This window comes from Vipera berus, assembly GCF_964194415.1.
Source record: "Vipera berus genome assembly, chromosome: 1".
NCBI classification, from domain to species: domain Eukaryota; kingdom Metazoa; phylum Chordata; class Lepidosauria; order Squamata; family Viperidae; genus Vipera; species Vipera berus.
The window spans coordinates 184,430,266-184,451,412 of NC_138202.1; the positions used below are offsets into that span (position 1 = coordinate 184,430,266).

The window sequence follows — 21,147 nt, forward strand, 5'->3', positions numbered from 1 at the left end:
CGAATGCTAGCTACAAACAGGATTTCTCAAACTTTGTTCTATAAAACAACAGCATTTTTTAAAATAACTTAAAGCAGGGGTCCCCATCCCCTGGACTGGTACCGGGCTGCAGCATGCCAGCAACCAGTCTGCACAAACAAGCCAAGCCCCATCCACAGGATGCAGGCAGCACACAAAACCATGCACTTTTCAGTTTGTGGAAAAACCTTTCTCCATGGAACATGTCCTTTGTGCCCTAAAGGTTGGGAACCTCTAACTTAAGGTATCCCATAAGCTGATTCCAAGATATATTCTGTTGTCACAGTTTATATCTTCAGTTTTGCTTATCAAACAAGTACCCTATTAATGAATGAAAAAAAGAAGTTGGCGTTCTCTCTTCAGATGCCCACTCTACAATTAAGAAAAAAATAATCGCTAAAAGAGTTTTGGATGACTATTCAACCTACGAATATGAACTTTCAGATGTAAAGATGCTGAAGGTCTTTTAGCATTTATTACAACCAAAATCTGCATGCTGAATATAAAGGTGATTTTAAAATTTTATTCTGGGCATTGATGACACTTATATATTTGATTAAGATAGAGATAGAAACAAACAGTGCTTGGTGTTCTATCATATTAAATTTTAAGGAGGTACTGCTAAAGAAAAAAAATTAATTCAGTCTAATCTAATTTGTAAATGGCTACACAGATGTCCTGCCCACCAAACAGTTCAAAAGCATGTAAACACGAGTGGATTGATAGGAACCATTTCAGTGGGAAGGTAACAGAGTTCCGTACATCTTTGGCATATAGCCATGTTGGTTACATGACTATGGAAAATGTCTTCGGAAAATGCTGGCTCCCTCAGCCAAGAAACACAGATTAGTACCACATCCTAATTGGACATGATTGGACAGGGAAACCTACACAGATGTTTACTGCTTCAGTGAGAAATAAATTCTAAAGCTATTATCCAAAATGACAGAAGTCATGAGATAATCTTAAATTAGCCTATGATCCCTATTCTAATAAACTGATAGTTCAAACTAAATGAGCATAATATACTTATCCCTAAGTTTTTTTAAAACCTCTGGCATGTTCTTATAGTAATACACATTCACTTCTATACTGTTTCCTTGTGCACAATATTTTAATTATTCTACACCATGCTGTTTATAAGATTATCAACTGAAAATGGACTTCCGGGTGGTAAGGCATCGCTGCAGGCAGCCATTCTGGCTGTCAGCCCCACCGGCTCCGTAGAGCCGCCGAAAACAGCGCCGATCAGCTGTTTTGGTGGCTCAGAAGCCCCCTCCTCGGGAGAAGAGGAGGGGGTGAGTGCTCAGGTAGGGGTAGAGCTCTCCGGGGCCGCCAGAGCTAAAGGTTTTGGTGGCTGAAGGATTGAGCCCCCCCGAAGCCTGAGTTTGCTCCGGACTGCGGGGCGCCTCTGCTCCGGGTTTTTTTTGGAGCAGAGCAGGGCATCAGCAACCATCCCTGCCAGCAAGAGAGAACCTTTGAGAACCTGGATGCAGGCAGAACGATACAGGAGACCCAGGTGAAAGTGAATTTATGATCTTTAACTCAATGGACTTTGTGGAGTTTGAAAGTGAAATTGCGTAGCAGGCAATAGTGGGTGAAAATGGCTGCCAAATCCTCTAAAGTTCCTAGAAGCGCGGGGGCTTCTCCGGTGCAGCAGTCTTCGTTACAAGCTTTAATGCCCCCTCCCTCTGCACCTGCACCAACTCTTACAGTTAAAGATCTGCAGGATGTGTTGCAAGAGGCTATGAAAAAGCAATCGCAACAATTAGCTGAGCTTATGGATGAAAAGCTTACAGAGCTTCTGGATGAGAAGTTAACAGAAATTAGGGCAGACATCTTACTTGCATTTCAAGGCATGGCTGTATGCATAGAACGCTTGGACGAGAGAGTGGAAGATCTCAGCCAAAATAATATTAGATTAGATGCAAAAATGACAGAGACTGAAAATGTGGTGGAGAAAATTGATAGTGATTTGACCTTGGTACAGTACCATGAGATGGAGTTTGCTGTGAGAATCAGAGGCTTAAAAAAGGATCCTAAAGAAAATTTGAAGAAAATAGTTTCTGAGGCTTTGGAAGGAGTGCTGGGGCGACCAGCAGATGCAATTATGGAAGATATAGATAAAATGTTCCATGTTAATTCGTGGATTGCAAGACAAAGAAAATTACCCAGAGATGTGGTGGTTTATTTTACAAAGAGAGCAATTACAAATGAGGTTATTCAAGCCTTTTATAATACTAAATTTGCAATTGCTGAGCAAGAAGTTTTGATTTTAAAAGAGATCCCTCCAAGAATTCTAAGGAGAAGGAAGGAATTTGCCTTTTTGGCACAAGAATTAAGGCGACGTGATATTAAGTTCAGATGGGAGATACCAGTGGGTATGGTGGTGATGCATGGATGCACGAGACATTGTCTTACTACAGTGTTGCAGGCACGTGATTTCTATAGTAATGTCTTAAAAGCAGTCCCCATACCACTTTTGGAATCTACAAAGAAGAATGGTGAGGGAGAGCCTCAATTATGTAGTGAGAATTTACAAGGTGCTGAAGGAATGACGCAGATAGAAGAGAAAGCTACAGGAGTGGATCAAATTTCAGTATCATCGGAGGAGGCCAGAGACCAGAGGATGACGCGTGCTGCTTCGAGACGAATGAGACGAGAGCAAGAACAAGAACAGCAGAAAGTCATGATGGCACCTCCAAAACTTACTTATAGTGAAGCTGTGGGAGGAGCACGACCTAAGAGAGTCCAGGTGATTTTGGAAGAAGCGCTCCAAAAGCTTCGGGTCACGAAGGATGGCGACAAAGTTTCTAACTTTGAATGTTAATGGCTTAAATTCACCACAGAAGAGAAAGAAAGTTTTTCAATATTTAAAACAATTTAAGAATGATGTTATTTGTTTACAAGAAACACATATTAGAGTTACGGATCAAAAGTACTTATTAAATTCAAGACTGGGTACACAATTTATTGCATCCGCAACGGATAAGAAAAATGGAGTGGTTGTCTATGTTAAGAATACCTTGACAGCTGAGTTAATTGAAGCAGATAAACAAGGAAGATATGTTATAATTGAACTGTTAATAGAAGGCAAGAAAACACTTCTGGTTGGATTATATGCTCCTAATCAACAACAAGCAGACTTTTATAGTTTACTACACAGCAAGATTATTCAGTGGGATTATAAATCTTTTATTTTTATGGGAGACTGGAACGGTGTTTTGGATGTACAAATGGATAAGAGTGGTTTTTTTTAAAAGTATTCCAAGTCATGCTAAATTGCCTAAATCTTTTTTTGAAATGAAGGATGATTTGGAACTGCAAGATATTTGGAGAGAAAGAAATTTGCAAGAGAAGGACTATACTTTTTTTCTGATAGACATCAATCTTTTTCTAGGATTGACTTTATACTAATTACTAATGATTTCTTTTCCAGGATTAAGAAGATTAAGATTTGTCCAAGAACTATGTCTGATCATAGTCCAGTCTGGTTAGAGATAGAAAAAGATAATAGAGATAGGCACTCCTGGTGTCTAAATGAGAATCTGTTTAGAAATCAGGAAAATGTGGAAGAATGTAAAAAACAGATGAAGGATTTTTTTAAAATTAATATGTATAAAGGTACTTCTATTGAAATGGTCTGGGATGCTAGTAAAGCTTATATGAGAGGTGTATTAATATATTTGAATAACAAATATAGATGCAATCTGGAATTCAGGAGGAAGGAATTAGAGAATGAAATTAGGGAAAAAGAAAAGGCTTTAATTATGAATCCATCGGATGTGAAGATTAAAGAGGTAATCAATTTATTAAGGGGACAGTTCGACAAGTTGATGGCTGATCAAGTGGCAACTAACTTACGGTATGCTAGACATAATACTTTTTGCAATGCCAATAAACCAGGTAGATGGTTAGCTTATCTGTTAAGGAAGAAGCAAAGGGCTTCTAATATAGATAGAATAGAACATAAGGGTAAGGTAGTGTATCAGCAGAGTCTTATTAAGAAGACTTTTGTTGATTTTTACTCTAAGTTATATGCCAGAGATAAGATTAGTGAGGCAGATATTGATGTATATTTGATGAATGCTAATATTCCTGTTCTTACACAAGAACAAAAGGAAGAGATGAATCAATTGATAACTGAGGAAGAAATTTTTTCAGCAATTAAACAATTGAAAGTGGGTAAGGCGCCAGGTACGGATGGATTGACTGCTGTGTATTATAAAAATTTACAGTTAAAGATGGTAAAGCCATTAAGGGAATTGTTTCAGACAATTCAAATGGGAGAAGGGGTGCCCCCGTCCTGGAAAACTGCTTTTATTTTTCTGATTCCAAAGGAAGACCAGGATGTCACCCAAGCAAAAAATTATAGGCCAATATCACTTTTGAATACGGACTACAAGATATTTGCTAAGGTTTTAGCTAACAGATTAATGAGGGTATTGCAACAAGTAATTCATGGTGATCAAACTGGGTTTATAAGTGGTAGACAAATGAAGAACAATGTGAGGCATATAGTTAATTTGTTGGAATTTTTGGAAAGAAACAATCAGATCCCCGCAGCGTTGATCTTTTTGGATGCTGAAAAAGCCTTTGATCAATTGGATTGGCAATTTTTGTTGAAAGTATTAGATAAAATGAATTTTGGGGATAAATTTTTACAACCAATTAGGGCACTATATCAAAAGCAAACAGCCCGTATAATAGTTAATAATAGTTTGACGGAAGTATGTAACATTGAAAAGGGCACAAAGCAGGGGTGCCCGTTGTCACCTTTACTATTTGTTTTAACATTGGAGACATTATTGATTAAAATACGGGACTTGGGAAAAATTAGGGGAATTCAAATAAGAGATCAGGATTACAGACTGAGGGCGTTTGCAGATGATCTGGTTGTTACGGTAACTCAGCCTGAAGATTCAGTTGTAGAACTGATGGAGATAATAATGCAATATGGGAAAGTTTCTGGATTCAAGGTTAACATACAAAAAACTAAAATGTTGTCTAAGAATATGACAGTATCACAAAAGGCTGTATTAGAAGAGCTAACGGGATTTGAAATTGTTAAAAGGGTTAAATATTTGGGGATATATTTATCACCCTCAAATGTAAAGCTATATAAAAATAATTATGAAAAGTTATGGGGAAAAGTTCAAAAAGAATTGGATAGCTGGAAAAACTACAATTATCTTTATTGGGAAGAATCGCAGCAGTGAAAATGAATGTTTTGCCGAAATTTTTATTTTTATTTCAAATGATACCTATTCTTAAAAAGGATTCAAACTTGGAGGAATGACAAAAGGGTATTAATAAATTTGTCTGGGCAGGGAAAAGGCCACAAGTTAAATTTAAGATTATGCAGGAAAAAGTATAGACATACCGTATATACTTGAGTATAAGCCGAATTTTTCAGCCCACTTTTCGGGCTGAAAAAATCCACTTCGGCTTATACTCCAGTGAACAAAAAAAAAGAACTGTCCCTTCGTTCGGAACAGGCTGCTGAGAGAAGGGAGCGGCAGAGCCTTGCAGAGCTGGCGGCAGTCCAGCGTTGTTTCTCCCCCTCGTGCGTGCGTGTGTGTGTCAGACCCACGGGAATGGCTGGTAGGGAAGCGGCATTCTGGCATTCCCCCCCTTCCTGTGTGTCGAGCCCACAGGGCTTGACACACAGAGAAACACAAATGCCGGACTGCCGCCACCTTTACTAGCCATTCCTGCGGGTCTGACACACACACACACACACACACACACACACACACACACGAGGGGGAGAAACAACGCTGGACTGCCGCCACCTCTGCCAGCCCTGCAAGCCTCTGCCGCCCCGGTGTTGGTGGTCGAGCTCTTCGGAGCCGGCAGAGAATCTCCCGCAGGAGGAGGTCGCGGCTTTCTCTCTTGCTTCGGACTGCAAGGATTTAAACTCCAGGAACAAATCCCGATGGAAGTTTTTTTTAAAAAAATACTCCTCCGGGTCGGACAGGGGACCGAGGCTGAGGTCTAGGGGTAGTGGGGGGGGCTCACGGACATAGATGGGCTCAAGTGGAAGCCAAGCAGCCCTCCCGAATCTGGGCTTCTGGACGGAGCAGCCGGTGGTGCGTTTCAAAAAGCAGAAAAGTTGGATTTTGAACATTTCAGCAGCGCATCTGCACCCGCTGCTTTTAGAAAGTACGAGGACCGGCAACTCCACTTCTCGGCTGATGCAGCGGGAGGCCCAGCCTCTCTTCAAACTCAGCGCCCATGGCGGGGCTGGATCCGCCACCCGAAAGACTCTCGGGTGGCGCTTCCACGACGCAGTCGAAGCGCTTCGCTCCGCACACGGAAGGAAAAAGGTCGGCCCTCCAGCCGCGACCCGTCCGGCGGGCGCTCCTGCTTTGCGGCTCTCGACGTCACTGCCGGGAAGCCTCCGCAGTCATGGAGGAGCGAAAGGCAGTGGCGGCACCTCCCCACGGCGGAGGCTCCCCGGCGTGTCCCTGCACCGGTCTCCCCCGCCGGCCGTGGGTCAAGCAGGCTACGCTTCCCCGGGCGCTGCAACGGCACCCGTTTTCCCCGGCGAGTTTTCCCTACCTGGCCCCTGCAGAATCGCGGCGGCGCCCCTGGAGAAGCCTACCCCGAGGCTGCGGCCGATTTTTCCTTCTCCAGGCCTCTGCCGCCCAGAGCGTTGTTTCTCCCCCTCGTGCGTGCGTGTGTGTGTCAGACAGAAACTGGCGGCAGAGGCTTGGAGAGGAGTTAGGGTACACCGGGACTCCCAGGCGCGGACCCGGGTGTCCTTTTTCACAGCTTGCCAAGCGGTCGGGAGCCGCGACTTGTTGCTTCTGCGCGACTCTTGGGAAGACGCAGAGGGTCCTCTGGCAAAAGCAGGTGCGCCCTGGCCGGCCGGGCGCTTCTTTGCTTTCTTTTCCAATCCCCTCCCCCAAAATGTATTGTGGTCGGTATTTGGCAACCGAGTCCAGTGGCTTTTGCTGCTCCTGAGGAGGAGGAAGAGGAGGAGGACAGGTGAAAAGGCCGAGGCTTTGTTATGCGCTGGATGCTCTGGCTTCCCCCCCTCCCTGCCTGTACAACAGGTAGCGATGTCAGAAGCCGGGAAAAGCAGCGCGCCGAGTCCCGGCCGAGGCGACGCTTTTGTTATCCTCGCCTGGATGCGCTTCCAAAAGTGAAAGGAAAGAGGCTTCACCCAAAACTTGCTTCCCGTTTTCCTCCCCCTCCCCCCTTTTCCCTTTCTCCCTCCTCCCAGCGCGGCGCTTTGAGTAGTAGCCCTTCCACTCCCCGGCTCCCATCCCGGGTTCTTGAAAGCCCCGGTTTTCGTCCTTGGGTACGGGAAGAGGACTCCCGGCGCCCACCCGGCCGAATTGCGAGGGGAGATCGTTCTCCGCGCCTGTCAAAGGGGACCCAAACAAAGAGGTGCATTTGCCGGAAACAACGATCGGAGGGATTCTCCTTGCCTCCTCCGCCTCCATGAAGATTTGTTTTTCTGGGAGGCTCACTTAGAGGGAAGTTTTGAACTGGAAGCCAGGGTTGAGGCGAGAAACCAACAGCCTGCGTCCGTCTCTCTCTTTATGTATATTTCTGTATATATCTTATCTCGGGATCTAGACCTTTCGAAGGAGAAGGGGCGGCTGGAGTTCGTGAGTTGCTGTAGGACCCAAGGGTTGGGGGAAGAGAGATGGGAGGGAAAAGGGGAGAAACCTGCCGCTGGCTAGTTCTTTGTCTGATCGGGGAGCCTGAACAAAAGAGGAAACTCGGTTGAACTCTTCATCTCCCTGTCTGCCTTATCTGGTCTTTCAAGAGGAGGGTATTCCTTTCACTTCTTGAACTTTCCCAAAGACTTGCAAACTTTTCCAACCATTATTTCCAAGGATCTTTGATTTTTATTTTTCCCCTTGCAACCTAGAGGAAAAGGAAGGTGAGCTGTTGATCTAAGTTTCTCTCTTCTTCCTTTGTAATTAAACTGGAAGTTTTACGTGTGGAAGGGGTAATCTGATTTTTCCTTCTCCAGGCCTCTGCCGCCCAGAGCGTTGTTTCTCCCCCTCGTGCGTGCGTGTGTGTGTGTGTGTGTCAGACAGAAACGGGCGGCAGAGGCCTGGAGAAGGAAAAATCGGCCGCAGCCTCGGGGTAGGCTTCTCCGGGGGCGCCGCCGCGATTCTGCAGGGGCCAGGTAGGGAAAACTCGCCGGGGAAAACGGGTGCCGTTGCAGCGCCCGGGGAAGCGTAGCCTGCTTGACCCACGGCCTCCCGCTGCATCAGCCGAGAAGTGGAATTGCCGGTCCTCGTACTTTCTAAAAGCAGCGGGTGCAGATGCGCTGCTGAAATGTTCAAAATCCAACTTTTCTGCTTTTTGAAACGCACCACCGGCTGCTCCGTCCAGAAGCCCAGATTCGGGAGGGCTGCTTGGCTTCCACTTGAGCCCATCTATGTCCGCGAGCCCCCCCCCCACTACCCCTAGACCTCAGCCTCGGTCCCCTGTCCGACCCGGAGGAGTATTTTTTTTAAAAAAACTTCCATCGGAAGTTTTTTTTTTTTAAAAAAAGAGAGACCTCACTGCAAGCTTTGCTTCCTCCTGCATCTCCCTCGGTATTGACGCTTAAGGATTTACAAGACGCTCTTGGAAAGCATGCACAACTGATGTCTGATATGATGGATGAAAAGTTGAAAAAGCTGGAGGAGAAATTGGAGGAGAAAATGGAGAAATTGGAGAAGAAGATGGAAGAGAAGCTGAGAGCAATGAGGGTGGACATCTTGTCTAAGGTTGAATCCGTAGCTGAATGTGTGCTACAGCTGGATATAAAAGTGGAGGATCTCAGTCAAAAGAACTCTATATTAGAAGCAAAGGTATTAGAAAATGAAAATATAAGGGATAAAATGGACGAAGAATTGAGCCTTGTTCAGTATAATCAGATGCAGTATGCTATTAGAATTAGGGGTTTAAAGGAGAATGGTAAAGAAGATTTAAAGCAGCTGATTTCTGAGGCTCTGGAAGGGGTACTGGGCCAGTCAGCATCTGAAATTGAGGGAAATATGGACAAAGTTTTTCGTGTAAATTCATGGATTGCAAGACAGAGGAAGTTACCCAGAGATGTGGTGGTCTATTTTACAAAGAGAGTAATTAGAGATGAAGTCATTCAAGCTGCTTATGATACTAATTTGGTAGTGGCTGAGCAAGAAGTTTTGGTTTTAAAAGAGATCCCTCCGAAGATCCTAAGGAGAAGGAAAGATTTTGCATTTCTAGTACAGGAACTTAAGAAACGTGATATTAAGTTCAGATGGGAGATTCCAGTTGGGTTGGTGGCGACGCACGAAGGTAAAAGACATCGTTTGGTTACTGTGGCTCAGGCACGTGATTTTTATAGTAATGTGTTAAAAGCAACCCCCCTATCATTTTTGGAAGCTGCAAAAGGATACGGTGTGGGAAAGTTTCAAGATGTTGCAGATAGACAGACAGAGGACAATGGTGTTGGAGGGGATCAAGCCACAGTCTCATCGGTTGCTGCAGGAGGCCAGAAGATGACGCGTGCCGCCCTAAGAAGAGCGAGACGAGAGCAAGAGCAAGACCAGCAGAAAGTTATGGAATCTTCAAAGTGTGCTTACAGTGAAGATGTAGGAGGAGAGCGGGCTAAAGAAGTTTTGGGGGTCATGACAGAGGTGCTCCAAAAGTTTTGGGGCGTTAAGATTGCTGATTAAATTTTTAGATTAGAATGTCAATGGAGTAAAATTATTATAGAGGAGAAAGAAAGTTTATTTTTTTCTCTTTTTTAATATTTTACACAATTTAAGATTGATGTTATTTGCTTGCTAGAAAAGTATATTAGGGTTATGGACTTAAACTATGTGTTGAACTAAGAGTGGGTATGTAAGCTCCTAATTAACAACAAGTTGTCTTAGAGATTGCCTAATTTTTTTTATATACTCTTTTTATTTGAACTTTTATTTGAACTTAAGGATGATTTGGAACTGTGAGACATTTGGCGTGATACATGCAAGAACTATTTTTGATTATAGTTTAGTTTGGTCGGAGATTATTAAGATTAACAGAGATAAGCGCTTTTGGTGCGTAACTGAGAATTTGTTTGGAAATTAGAGAAAGGTGGGAGAATGCAAATAGCAGGTGAAAGTTTTTTTTCTTTTCCTTTTTTTTTGGAAATTAATATGAATAAGGACTGGGATTAAGAAAATTTATTTTGAGTAAAGATCTTTTTCTGTTTTCCTCTTTTTCTTTTCTACTTTATTTGTAATATTAATATTGTTTGTACTCATTTTATATGAGCTAGAGAGAGATAGAATTTATAGTTTATTGTTGATAACATAGGGGTGTTTATGTTTGTTTTTTGATTTTATGCCCTGTATTTAGCTCTGGGAAGTCGGGGGGGGGGGGGGAGGAGGGAGTGGGGGAGAGGGATAGGGGTGGGGGAGGGGGGGATTAAAGTCAAAATGTATTGTAAAACTTTTTAAATAAAAAAAAAACTTCCATCGGGATTTGTTCCTGGAGTTTAAATCCTTGCAGTCCGAAGCAAGAGAGAAAGCCGCGACCTCCTCCTGCGGTGTCAGACCCGCAGGAATGGCTAGTAAAGGTGGCGGCAGTCCGGCATTTGCGTTTCTCTGTGTGTCAAGCCCCGTGGGCCCGACACACAGGAAGGGGGGGAATGCCGGAATGCCGCTTCCCTACCAGCCATTCCCGTGGGTCTCACACACACACACACACACACACACACACACGAGGGGGAGAAACAACGCTCTGGGCGGCAGAGGCCTGGAGAAGGAAAAATCGGCCGCAGCCTCGGGGTAGGCTTCTCCGGGGGCGCCGCCGCGATTCTGCAGGGGCCAGGTAGGGAAAACCCGCCGGGGAAAACGGGTGCCGTTGCAGCGCCCGGGGAAGCGTAGCCTGCTTGACCCACGGCCTCCCGCTGCATCAGCCGAGAAGTGGAGTTGCCGGTCCTCGTACTTTCTAAAAGCAGCGGGTGCAGATGCGCTGCTGAAATGTTCAAAATCCAACTTTTCTGCTTTTTGAAACGCACCACCGGCTGCTCCGTCCAGAAGCCCAGATTCGGGAGGGCTGCTTGGCTTCCACTTGAGCCCATCTATGTCCGCGAGCCCCCCCCCACTACCCCTAGACCTCAGCCTTGGTCCCCTGTCCGACCTGGAGGAGTATTTTTTTTAAAAAACTTCCATCGGGATTTGTTCCTGGAGTTTAAATCCTTGCAGTCCGAAGCAAGAGAGAAAGCCGCGACCTCCTCCTGCGGGAGATTCTCTGCCGGCTCCGAAGAGCTCGACCACCAACGCCGGGGCAGCAGAGGCTTGCAGGGCTGGCAGAGGTGGCGGCAGTCCAGCGTTGTTTCTCCCCCTCGTGCGTGTGTGTGTGTGTCAGACCCGCAGGAATGGCTAGTAAAGGTGGCGGCAGTCCGGCATTTGTGTTTCTCTGTGTGTCAAGCCCCGTGGGCCCGACACACAGGAGGGGGGAACGCCGCTTCCTTACCAGCCATTCCCGCGGGTCTGACACACGCACGCATGCATGAGGGGGGGAAACGCCGGACTGCCGCCACCTCTACCAGCCGTTCCCGCAGGTCTCACACACAAACACACACACACACATGCACGAGGAGGGAAACAACATTTGACTGCCGCCTCCCTAGCAGACCTTCCCTGCGGGATGTGCTGCCAGGAAGCCTGGCAGCCTGATGAGCGGGCCCTGCGAACCGCGGCCGAGCCAGCTCCGGGATGCTGCCAGAGTCAACGAGCGGCTCGTCGTGGCACAGAATATAGATATGTTGCTAAGAAGGGGCCAAGCTTATACTTATACTCGGCTTATACTCGAGTCAATAACCTTTTCCAGTTTTGGGGGGTAAAATTAGGGGTCTCGGCTTATACTCGAGTCGGCTTATACTCAAGTATATACGGTAAGTTAAATTATAAGATACCTATATGGGCAATACCGAAACACGCAATAGAAAATATAAGTGTTGGGTTTAAACATGATGTGCACTACATATAAGGAAATTTTAAGTTTGGAAAGGAATGTATGGCATTTGAAGTCGTATAATATCTTAAGAGAAGAAAAGATTGTACAAACTTGGTTTCAGTATGGGCAATTACAGGCCAGGTGGAAAGAAGACCAGAAAATTGGTTTTTCAATGACTGATGAAAATCTGGTAAAGCAAATTAGAGATCAAGGTCAAGCACATATTAAAAGGATATATCTTGCATTGATAGAAATTGATTCAGAGACAGAACTTGTTAAAGACTGTATGATAAAGTGGGCTCAGAATTTTCAAGAAGTCATTACAATGGATACTTGGGAAAAGATTTGGGTGAGAAATGTAAAATTTACGCAAGCTCAAAACTTAAGAGAGAACTTTTATAAAATGTTTTATAAGTGGCACTTAAGATCCTAAAAAATTAGCAAGTATGTATCCGAACTGCCAGCCTAAATGTTGGAGGTGTGGTGAAGATGCAACGTATTTTCATATATGGTGGACCTGTAAAAAGGTTAAAGCTTTTTGGATTAAAATTTGGTGGAATATGCAAAAGATATTTAAGAAAAGGATAAAGTTTTGTCCGCAATTGTTTTTACTGGGCATTATTACTGATACTACTGTTGTGGACACTAAGTTGATGTTGAATTTAACTACGGCAGCAAGACTTTTAGTAGGGAAATATTGGAAGAAGGAAGAACTGCCGACTATAGAAGAATGGACTTTAAAAGTTTCCAACCTGGCGGAAATGGCAAAGATTTCAGCGTACTTGAAAGACCATTCACAACAGAGATATATTGTGGAGTGGAAAAAATGGATTGATTATATTCAGAATAAATATGGGACTAAAAAGTTTCATCTAGCATTTGAATAAGTATTGATGTGATATTTATATTGCTTGTAGTTATTTTATAAGAGTTAAAGTGCGATAGATTTAATAGCTTATTGTTGTTTGCATAAGGTAGATTATGATTGTTTGTATTTTTATACCTTGTATTTAGCTCTGGGAAGTCGGGGAGGGGGGAGGGGGAAGGGAGGGAGGTGTTGGGGAGGGTTGGGGAGAGGGGAGGGGGTTGGGAGGGGTTTGTTTTGTTAAAAAAATGTTTTGTAAAACTTTTCAATAAAAAAAAGATTATCAACTGAAAATGATCAGTGGAAGTACAGGGAATCTTATGCAGATTTCACAAGCAAGGTTTTAAATGTTTGAAGAATGTTTTTTCTTCAGCATTGAAAACAGTCTGGCTTCCTCACAGGAAAAAAAGCGATAAAAGAATAACTGATCCCCTTTTCCCAGTAGTAATGGGGGACTAAACTGAAATTTAATGTAGAGAAAAGTAAGGTTTTATATGTAAGGTAGGAAAAACCAAATGTACAAGTACAGATTAGGTGAAATCTGGTTCAAAAGCAGTAACTGTGAGAGGGAACTTGGAAAGCTAGTGGACAATCACTTAAATATGAGCCACCAGTGTGCAGTAGCTGCCAAAAAAAAGCTAATACAATCCTTGGTTGCATAAACAGAGGGACAGAATCAATAAAGGAGAATATTTGTAGCTCAGGGCTGAAATGAGGAGTACTTGCTGCTCTCTGAACTTGCTTGTTTTCTTGCAGACGTTTCATTACCCAAACTAGGTAACATCATCAGTGCTAGTAAAGAGTGCCATTTGCTGCCAATTTATATTCTGATGGCTTGCCTGTCAATGTTAGCAGGGATGGTCTTAGAGATTCTTTGATTGGGCTGTTTATTGTTGGCTCTTTGGCAGTTTCTTGTCTGGGGTATTGTTTACTTGATTGTTGCTCTGATGTTAACCTAGGAGTTAATCTGATCTGGCTGCTGACTGCTGGTGGAGAGGTGCTTGGGTCTTTTTGTTCCCTTTTGGGCTGGTTGATTGTCTCTTTTGCATAGTCTATAGATGTTGTTAATGTCTATGTGTTTAAAGTAAAGGTAAAGGTAAAGGTTCCCCCGCACATACGTGCTAGTCGTTTCCGACTCTAGGGGCCAGTGGTCATCTCTGTTTCAAAGCCAAAGAGCCAGCGCTTGTCCGAGGACGTCTCCGTGGTCATGTGGCCGGCATGACTAGATGCCAAAGGCGCACGGAACGCTGTTACCTTCCCACCGTAGTGGTCCCTATTTTTCTAGTTGCATTTTTACGTGCTTTCGAACTGCTAGGTTGGCAGAAGCTGGGACGAGTAACAGGCGCTCACTCTGTTACGCGGCACTCGGGATTCGACCCGCCAAACTGCTGACCTTCTGATTGACAAGCTCAGCGTCCTAACCCACTGAGCCACCGCTTCCCTTGTCTATGTGTTTACTGATGGCTAATTTGGAGTGCCAGGCTTCTAAAAATTCCCTGGCATTTTGGGACTTGGCCTGGTCTAGGATTGTCACGTTTCTCCCAATTGAAACTATGGTTAAATCTGTCTATATCTTGTGAAATTAAAGAATTTTAAACATGTCTTCTGACTACTAGCGGGTGTTCATGGATGCATTCTGCCACTCTTTTGCCTGTTTTTCCTATATAGTGGTTGTTGCAGTTTTTACATTGTATGTTGTAGATGACTCCTGTTTTATCTTCTGTGGTTGCTGGGTCTTTTGGTTTGCTTAGGACATTCTGAGGGGCTTTAGGTGGCTTCTGTGCTATGCTTCCATGTGGTTGTAGTAGCCTGTTGGTGGTTTCTGAGATATCCTTGATATATGACAGTGTAATTCTTTCTAGGGTTTGTGTTAGTTGTGCTGTATTGGTAGAGTGGTCAGGGGCTTATAGAATCAAGACCATGTGAAGTATTAGTACCACTTTACAAAACCTTAATAAAACCACACTTACAATACTGCAACCAGTTTTGGTCATATTATAAAAAAGATGTTGAGATTGTGGAAAGAGTGCAGAGAAGACCAACTAAATTGATAAAGGGAGCGGAGACTAAAACATATGAAGAACAGTCGCAGAAATTGGGTAGCTCTATCCTAGAGAAAAGAAGGACTAGGGATGACGTGATAGCAATGTTTCAATATTTGAGCGGCTTCCACAAAGAGGGGGTCAACCTATTTTCTTCAAAGTCATACTAATTCTGCCCCTTAATTGATCTATTGAAGTGATCATGAATAATTAAACAAGAATTTGATGTGAATTCCTGATTTAATTTGACCTTTAAGTTTTATAACAGCACAATCTAAAATAGCAATTAAATTATTCTTTAGGGGGAAAAATCTCAAACCAGAAAGGCAGCAAGAACAGTAAAAAGATTTCTTATTTCAAGGAAGGGAGGGTGGACAAACGCATGTACACATGTACATACTTTTCTCCTTTCTTGCCACAAAGAATCAGGCATGCAAAGATAGACTATGTTCTACATCAGACATGTCAAACACAAGGCCCGGGGGCCAGATCCGGCCCGCAAAGTGGTTTCATGTGGCCCGCGAAGCCATCCTGGAAACAGTGAGGGAACGACCCCCACTGCCTTGGCCCTGGCCCAGAAACCCTCCTCCTGCCAGAGACCCTCAGATCTGTCCCACTCCTGCCCAGGCCCCCATAGGCACCCTTGATGCGAACAATGTAGAGCTGGCCATGCCCACCCAGTAGGCCATACACACTTTAGCCACACCCACACAGTAGGCCACACCCACCCAGGCCACACCCACCCAACCCCCTGAGGGCAACTGCAATGCTGATGTGGCCCTCAATGAAATTGAGTTTGACACCCCTGTTCTACATTGACTTTCCTCCCTTCTCGTCCAAGACAAATGAAGACAAGGGAGAGAGTAGAGGTGTCAAGCTTGAAGCGTGCACACAGTGTTGCCACCCTTACTGCTTCTTAGCTTGCCAAGCACTAAGGGGAGGGGAGGGGGGGAAATGCAATGCAGACTCCAGACAAGAAATTTGACTGTGTGAACCAAGGACATTTCAGTAGGTGTTTATCAATTCACAGACTCTTTTTCATAACAAATTTTTGACACTTGATTGTACAATGTGAAATGCACTAATAGGGGGAGGGAGAATTGTGTGTTTTAATTATAGCAGTTCACACGGGAAATAACCAGTGCTGGTTTTGCTTTTAATCGTGCCGAAATGATGTACTCAATGAAGTTTTACATAGAGAGATTGAATCATCTCATCAGTGCTTACTTGATTCTGTTCGTTAGTCGGAACCATGACATTAAACCAGCTCTGAACTAAAACAATTATAGCCCAGGTGTCCTGAGCTCCTACAGCCTGTCCAGTTACCTATGGAAGAGCTATGAAGACTCAGGGGAAGATGGCCACGGTGGAACATAAGGGAGAGCAGGTGGCTAAATCTGGGATGGGACTGGTGAAGGAGAGCCCAATCACAGGACAAGTGGACTCCAATCCCCAGACTATGGTGACCTGTCTGAAGGAATGTGTGGAGAAGACCGGGAAACCAGCAGTGCGGGAGGAGACCAGAGCAGCAAGGGGCTTCTGGCAGACGGGAGTAGAGTGGCGGTAGAGTGGTGGTATCTGGCGGCTTACTGTAGCCCATCGAACAGCTGTGAGAGAGGTTCAGTGGATTGGATGTGCAGGGAATGAAGCCAACATGGAGGAAGGAGAAGCCTTCCGGAATAGTGTCCAGCCAACCTTCGGCAACCATCCCAGCTCTGTTACTGCAACCTCAACAGAGGACAGGGGGTACTGCAACCAAAGGAGCGGCCAGCCCCCTGCGGATCACCAGCCCCCAGCCTGGCCCAGCTCCAAGGCAGGGAGCCATTGGACCCCAGCGGGTGGCAGCCCAACCCTGTGGAACCGCTGACCAACCACTGCCACAGCCAGTGGCTGCTGGTGCCCAGTCATGGCCTTTCCCTCACAGAATGGGGTGGCTGCAGGGATATTGGGCCATCCTGGGGGTCCTGGAGCTCCTGCCGATCAAGGCCATATTTGATGGAGTCTGGATAAATTAGCGTTCTTCTTGAACCAGGTGTGGGTACACATGGATCGATACAGACTGGCATACGTCGACAATGCAACCTGTGTGAATGTCATTGTGGCGAATCTTGGGGGAGAAGCAGCAGAGTGGGTGACGGCCCTCCACAATGAAGGAGACCCAAGTTGAGAGAAACTGACACCTTCCTAAGGGAGCTCAGAGACAGGTTTGGAGATGACACGCAAGTCTGAGATCTGCACCATCAAACAAGAGAGCAGGCTGGTAATGGAGTACATTCGTGAATTTCGGAGACTGGCAAGGAAGCTTACAAACAGTATGAAACCTAGGATTGCGAGTGAGGAAGCTGACCACCCCATGAAGTTCAAGCAAGTCAACAGCTCCCTGTTGGGTGGGCTATCCCCTTCCTACCTAACTGAGCCAGTGCATCTAAGGCTGGGGAACTACAAAGAAACCATTCAGTTCGTGGTGATCTAAAGATGGCAGAGGCTATGATACTGGGGTTATCCTGGCTGTCCAAGTGAAACCCTGCTGTGCACTGGGGGAAAGATGCGAGGCGGTGGTGATGGTAGGGACAAGCCCCCCCCAAAGAAAGAGCCTAAGCAGCATAGAGATAAGGGGAAAGGGAGTGAGTGCATGAGAGTGGCATCCAAGCGGTTGTTGAAGACACAACCCATCCTAGAGAAATACCGGGACCTAGCAGAGATGTTGAGTAAAAGGGAATGTGACACCCTATCTTCCCATCACCCCATGGCCTGTGCAATCGAGATTTTACCAGGAGCAAAACTCCCCAAGCCTAAAATGTTCTCTAGAATGCCTAGAGAGATGGGAGAGCTAAGGGAATACATTGACAAGAACCTAGCCAGGGGTTTCATCCAAGCCACCAAGTCTTGGGTGGTGGCCCCCGTGCTGTTTAAAGAAAAGAAAGGTGGGTCTCTAAGATTATGTGTGGATTTTTGTGGGATAAACAGTGTGTGCGTGGAAAATATGTACTCCCTTCCCCTTAGGAAAAACATGTTGGGCCACTTGGCAAAGGGGAAGATATTCACGAAGTTTGATCTGAGAGAGGCATATTACCAGGTAAGAATCAAGGAAGGCAATGAACGGAAAACTGCCTTTAAATGCCAGCTGGGATGCTACCAATTCAAAGTAATATACTATATGAGTACCTATACCAAGAGGTCCTAGTGTATCTTGATGAAATTCTCATCTATTTTGAGACAATGGAGGAACATGTGAAATTAGCGTGATAAGTGCTGAAAAAACATTTGAAGATTAAACTGTATGCCAAGTTGTCAAAATGCAATTTTCATAAGACCAGCTTAGACTACCTTGGTTATAGGATATCTTGTGAAGGGGTAGAAATGGACTGATGCATGGTTCAGTGCCCACCAAGGAGAATTAACTGAAAGCTTACAAAGGCTTAAGAGGCTTACATAGCAGTTGTAGATATCTTGTTCACTTCTATCTGTTACCACTCTGAGGAGTGCCATTACTTTCCTGGAGTTTCCAGACCCACCTTCTAGACTTGTGCATTGTTTAAATAGAAAAAAGTGCCCTGATATAGCTGCTTAGATGCTGGAAATGCTTGGAAATTCACCCCCCTGTTCTTGCTGACTCCTTTAGAAAAATTTTGCTGAGGGGAAGGCTTGGACTACAGGATTGTAGACCTCTCGCTGCTTAGCAAAGCCAATGGATTCATCCTAATTTTTTTATTACAGGCTTTGTGAAATGATGTAATTTCTGACAGGGTAAATTTGTGGAAAATCGATACACTGAATTAGAGGAAACAGACTTACTTGTTGTTTGTTCTCCAGTTAATGGTTCACTTTCTGTGTTTTGTCCTATAGCGTAGATCTTGAAAATATATGTTGTTCCAGGCAAAAGTTCTGTAACCTCAGCAAATGTATATCTGCTAACGGGTAGTCTCTGACCATGTTCCCCAGGGCGGTTAACTGGAATAACCTCCACACGATAGCCAATCACTGCACTGTCAGGGGGGCTCCACATGATGGTGATTTTGTCACTGGCAACTTCCAGAAATTGAAGTTGCTGTGGAGGATGAATCTCATCTAGCCAAACAGATGTACAAGATAAAATGTTTAATGAGGACTATATGCTGGAAAACAAAAACTTTGACAATGCATCATCACAACTACCCTCTTCCTTCTATCCCACTTCAAAATTAATCTCTCAGCAAAAACTGCCACTGATCCTTTTTTCAATGTTCCTTGAAATCCCATAGTCCATGAAAAGTGCTCTTATTGACGACAAATCCAGCCTATAGCTTTCTATCTTGTCAAGAAATCTTCGTCACTGAGATGCAGACAGTGATATAAAATAAAACAGTGGAAAACTTAAGTGTTCATTTACATAGTTCTATTCTCCAAGATTGACTACCAGATAAAAAGTAGAAGCAAATATATCTCATTTTCTGGATCACTCAAAACTAAAAAAGCAAACATTTGCTATATCAAAAACTAGAAATTATTATTATTTAAATCAATTCAATTTTAGTTCTTGAAAGCCAGTTTGTTTTAGTGGTTAAGGCACAGGCTACAAACAGGAGACTGAGTTCTAGTCCCGCCTTAGGCAGGAAAGCTGGCTGGGTGACCTTGAGACAGTCATTCTCTCTCTCTCAGCCCACAAAGTCAGGATCAGATAACAAGCCAGTCAGACAGTCACTGTTGCAACCAAATGGATAAACACTCAATTGATTTGAAAAGAGTGGACTTTGCATTTTCGGGAAAACACTAGGAAAAATAAACAATCTGTTCTTGTAATATATGTAACCTTTTAAAGATGACTCCATCATTCTTAATAATTACTTTCCCCTGTGTCTAGTAGTTTGTATTTTTAATTATAGGTTGTTTTATATAAGGCTTGTTTTTAAATATTTGTTGTCTTATCATTGTACATTGTCAAGAGTCAGTTTTTGCAAATGGGCAACTATATAAATTTGTTAAATAAAGTGAATAAATAGATCAGGGGTTCCCAACCAGGGGTGCAAGATGATATTCCAGGGGGTGCGAAAACTTGGGTTTTCAAAATTATACTGTATATGCATAATTTGTTGCCGTTATTTCAAACTTTTGTAAGTGGTGGAAGCCGCTGAAATAGATAAATGCAATAAATAAATGCTGTCTTGAAGAGAACAATTCTGGAATCCAAGAAGGAAAAAAGAGAACATACAAAGAAAACAAAATCACAAAATTACAAGAATAAATTAATACCTGCCCTTGGCACTCCTGTGGTTTTCTGCTGAATGAAAATAGGAGTGCTTTCCTGGTTCTCTTCCACAGCATAAATACTGATATTGTACTGAACACCAGGCATCAAGTCACTGAGTGTCACAGATGTTGCAGATTCAGGGAGATTGAGTTCTGTACTGCTACCTTCCACGGAAGGAGTATAAACAATGCGGTAACCTTGTATAGCAAAAACATGGGAGTCAGCCCACAGCACAGTCAAAACAGATTTGGTGTTTGTCCATATGCTAAACTACCCATCTTTGTTCAGACCATCTTTTTTGGGTAAATCATAGTTTTGGGATGTAGTGAGTCTACATCAAGTATAATTTATAAACAAGGAAAAGGCCGCTTTATAAATCAAATTCTAAATTGTCCCATTTCAGCCAGACAGTAAGGCCAGTCCAGCTTCAGGTGTACAATTTTCTTTGGCTGTCAGATATGCTTAACACTTTCCTCTTACAAATGGAAGAAATCCACCCAGGCCCCCCAAGTTCCGAAGCAGATATAGGCTGACAATTCAGACCTGTGATTGGAGCTTCTGGTCTGCTCCAGCTGACAAGAATTGAAGTATCATCAACATTTTCTACAAGATGATCAGGAGGAGCATCAGGTGCTGTGTAAAGACATAATAATTAAGAAAGTTGATTGATCAGCTTTCAGCGAGAAAATGCCCATATCCATCTGCCCCTGTCTGATAGCCTGTGAACAAACATACCTGTTGTTTGTGTTGTTGAAAGAATTAGATTTTGCTCTCCTTCCTCTGAAATTTGATAGACTTTGATAATGTAGCTACGACCCGGAAGCAAGTTGGGAATGCTAACCGAATTGACTGTGTTTGGAAGATCTTTAGAAAAAGAAAAAATAGTAGGGCATAGATTACATTCTTTAGTGAAAATGAATACAAATTTCATTCAATTAATATACTTATAGTAACAGAAAATTGAATGGCATTAGAATTTTCCTTGTTTATCTCACAAAATTTCAGATCAGAATACTTCCATAAGTTCATATGAATTTCTTCTGAATGTC

General features: G+C 43.9%; 1 protein-coding gene across 6 annotated transcripts in view; it reads right to left on the minus strand.

The window, feature by feature from the left end:
* Nucleotides 1-21,147, minus strand: part of FN1 (fibronectin 1) — a 162,893-nt gene that overhangs the window by 55,508 nt on the left and 86,238 nt on the right. For all 6 annotated transcript variants that reach the window (XM_081313321.1, XM_081313320.1, XM_081313319.1 and 3 more), the window contains exons 17-20: nt 20,834-20,962; nt 20,642-20,731; nt 20,101-20,295; nt 18,667-18,939 (exon numbers count right to left, since the gene is read on the minus strand). In XM_081313321.1, coding sequence (XP_081169447.1) covers nt 18,667-18,939; nt 20,101-20,295; nt 20,642-20,731; nt 20,834-20,962 — 687 coding nt within the window. The remainder of the gene's footprint in view (nt 1-18,666; nt 18,940-20,100; nt 20,296-20,641; nt 20,732-20,833; nt 20,963-21,147) is intronic.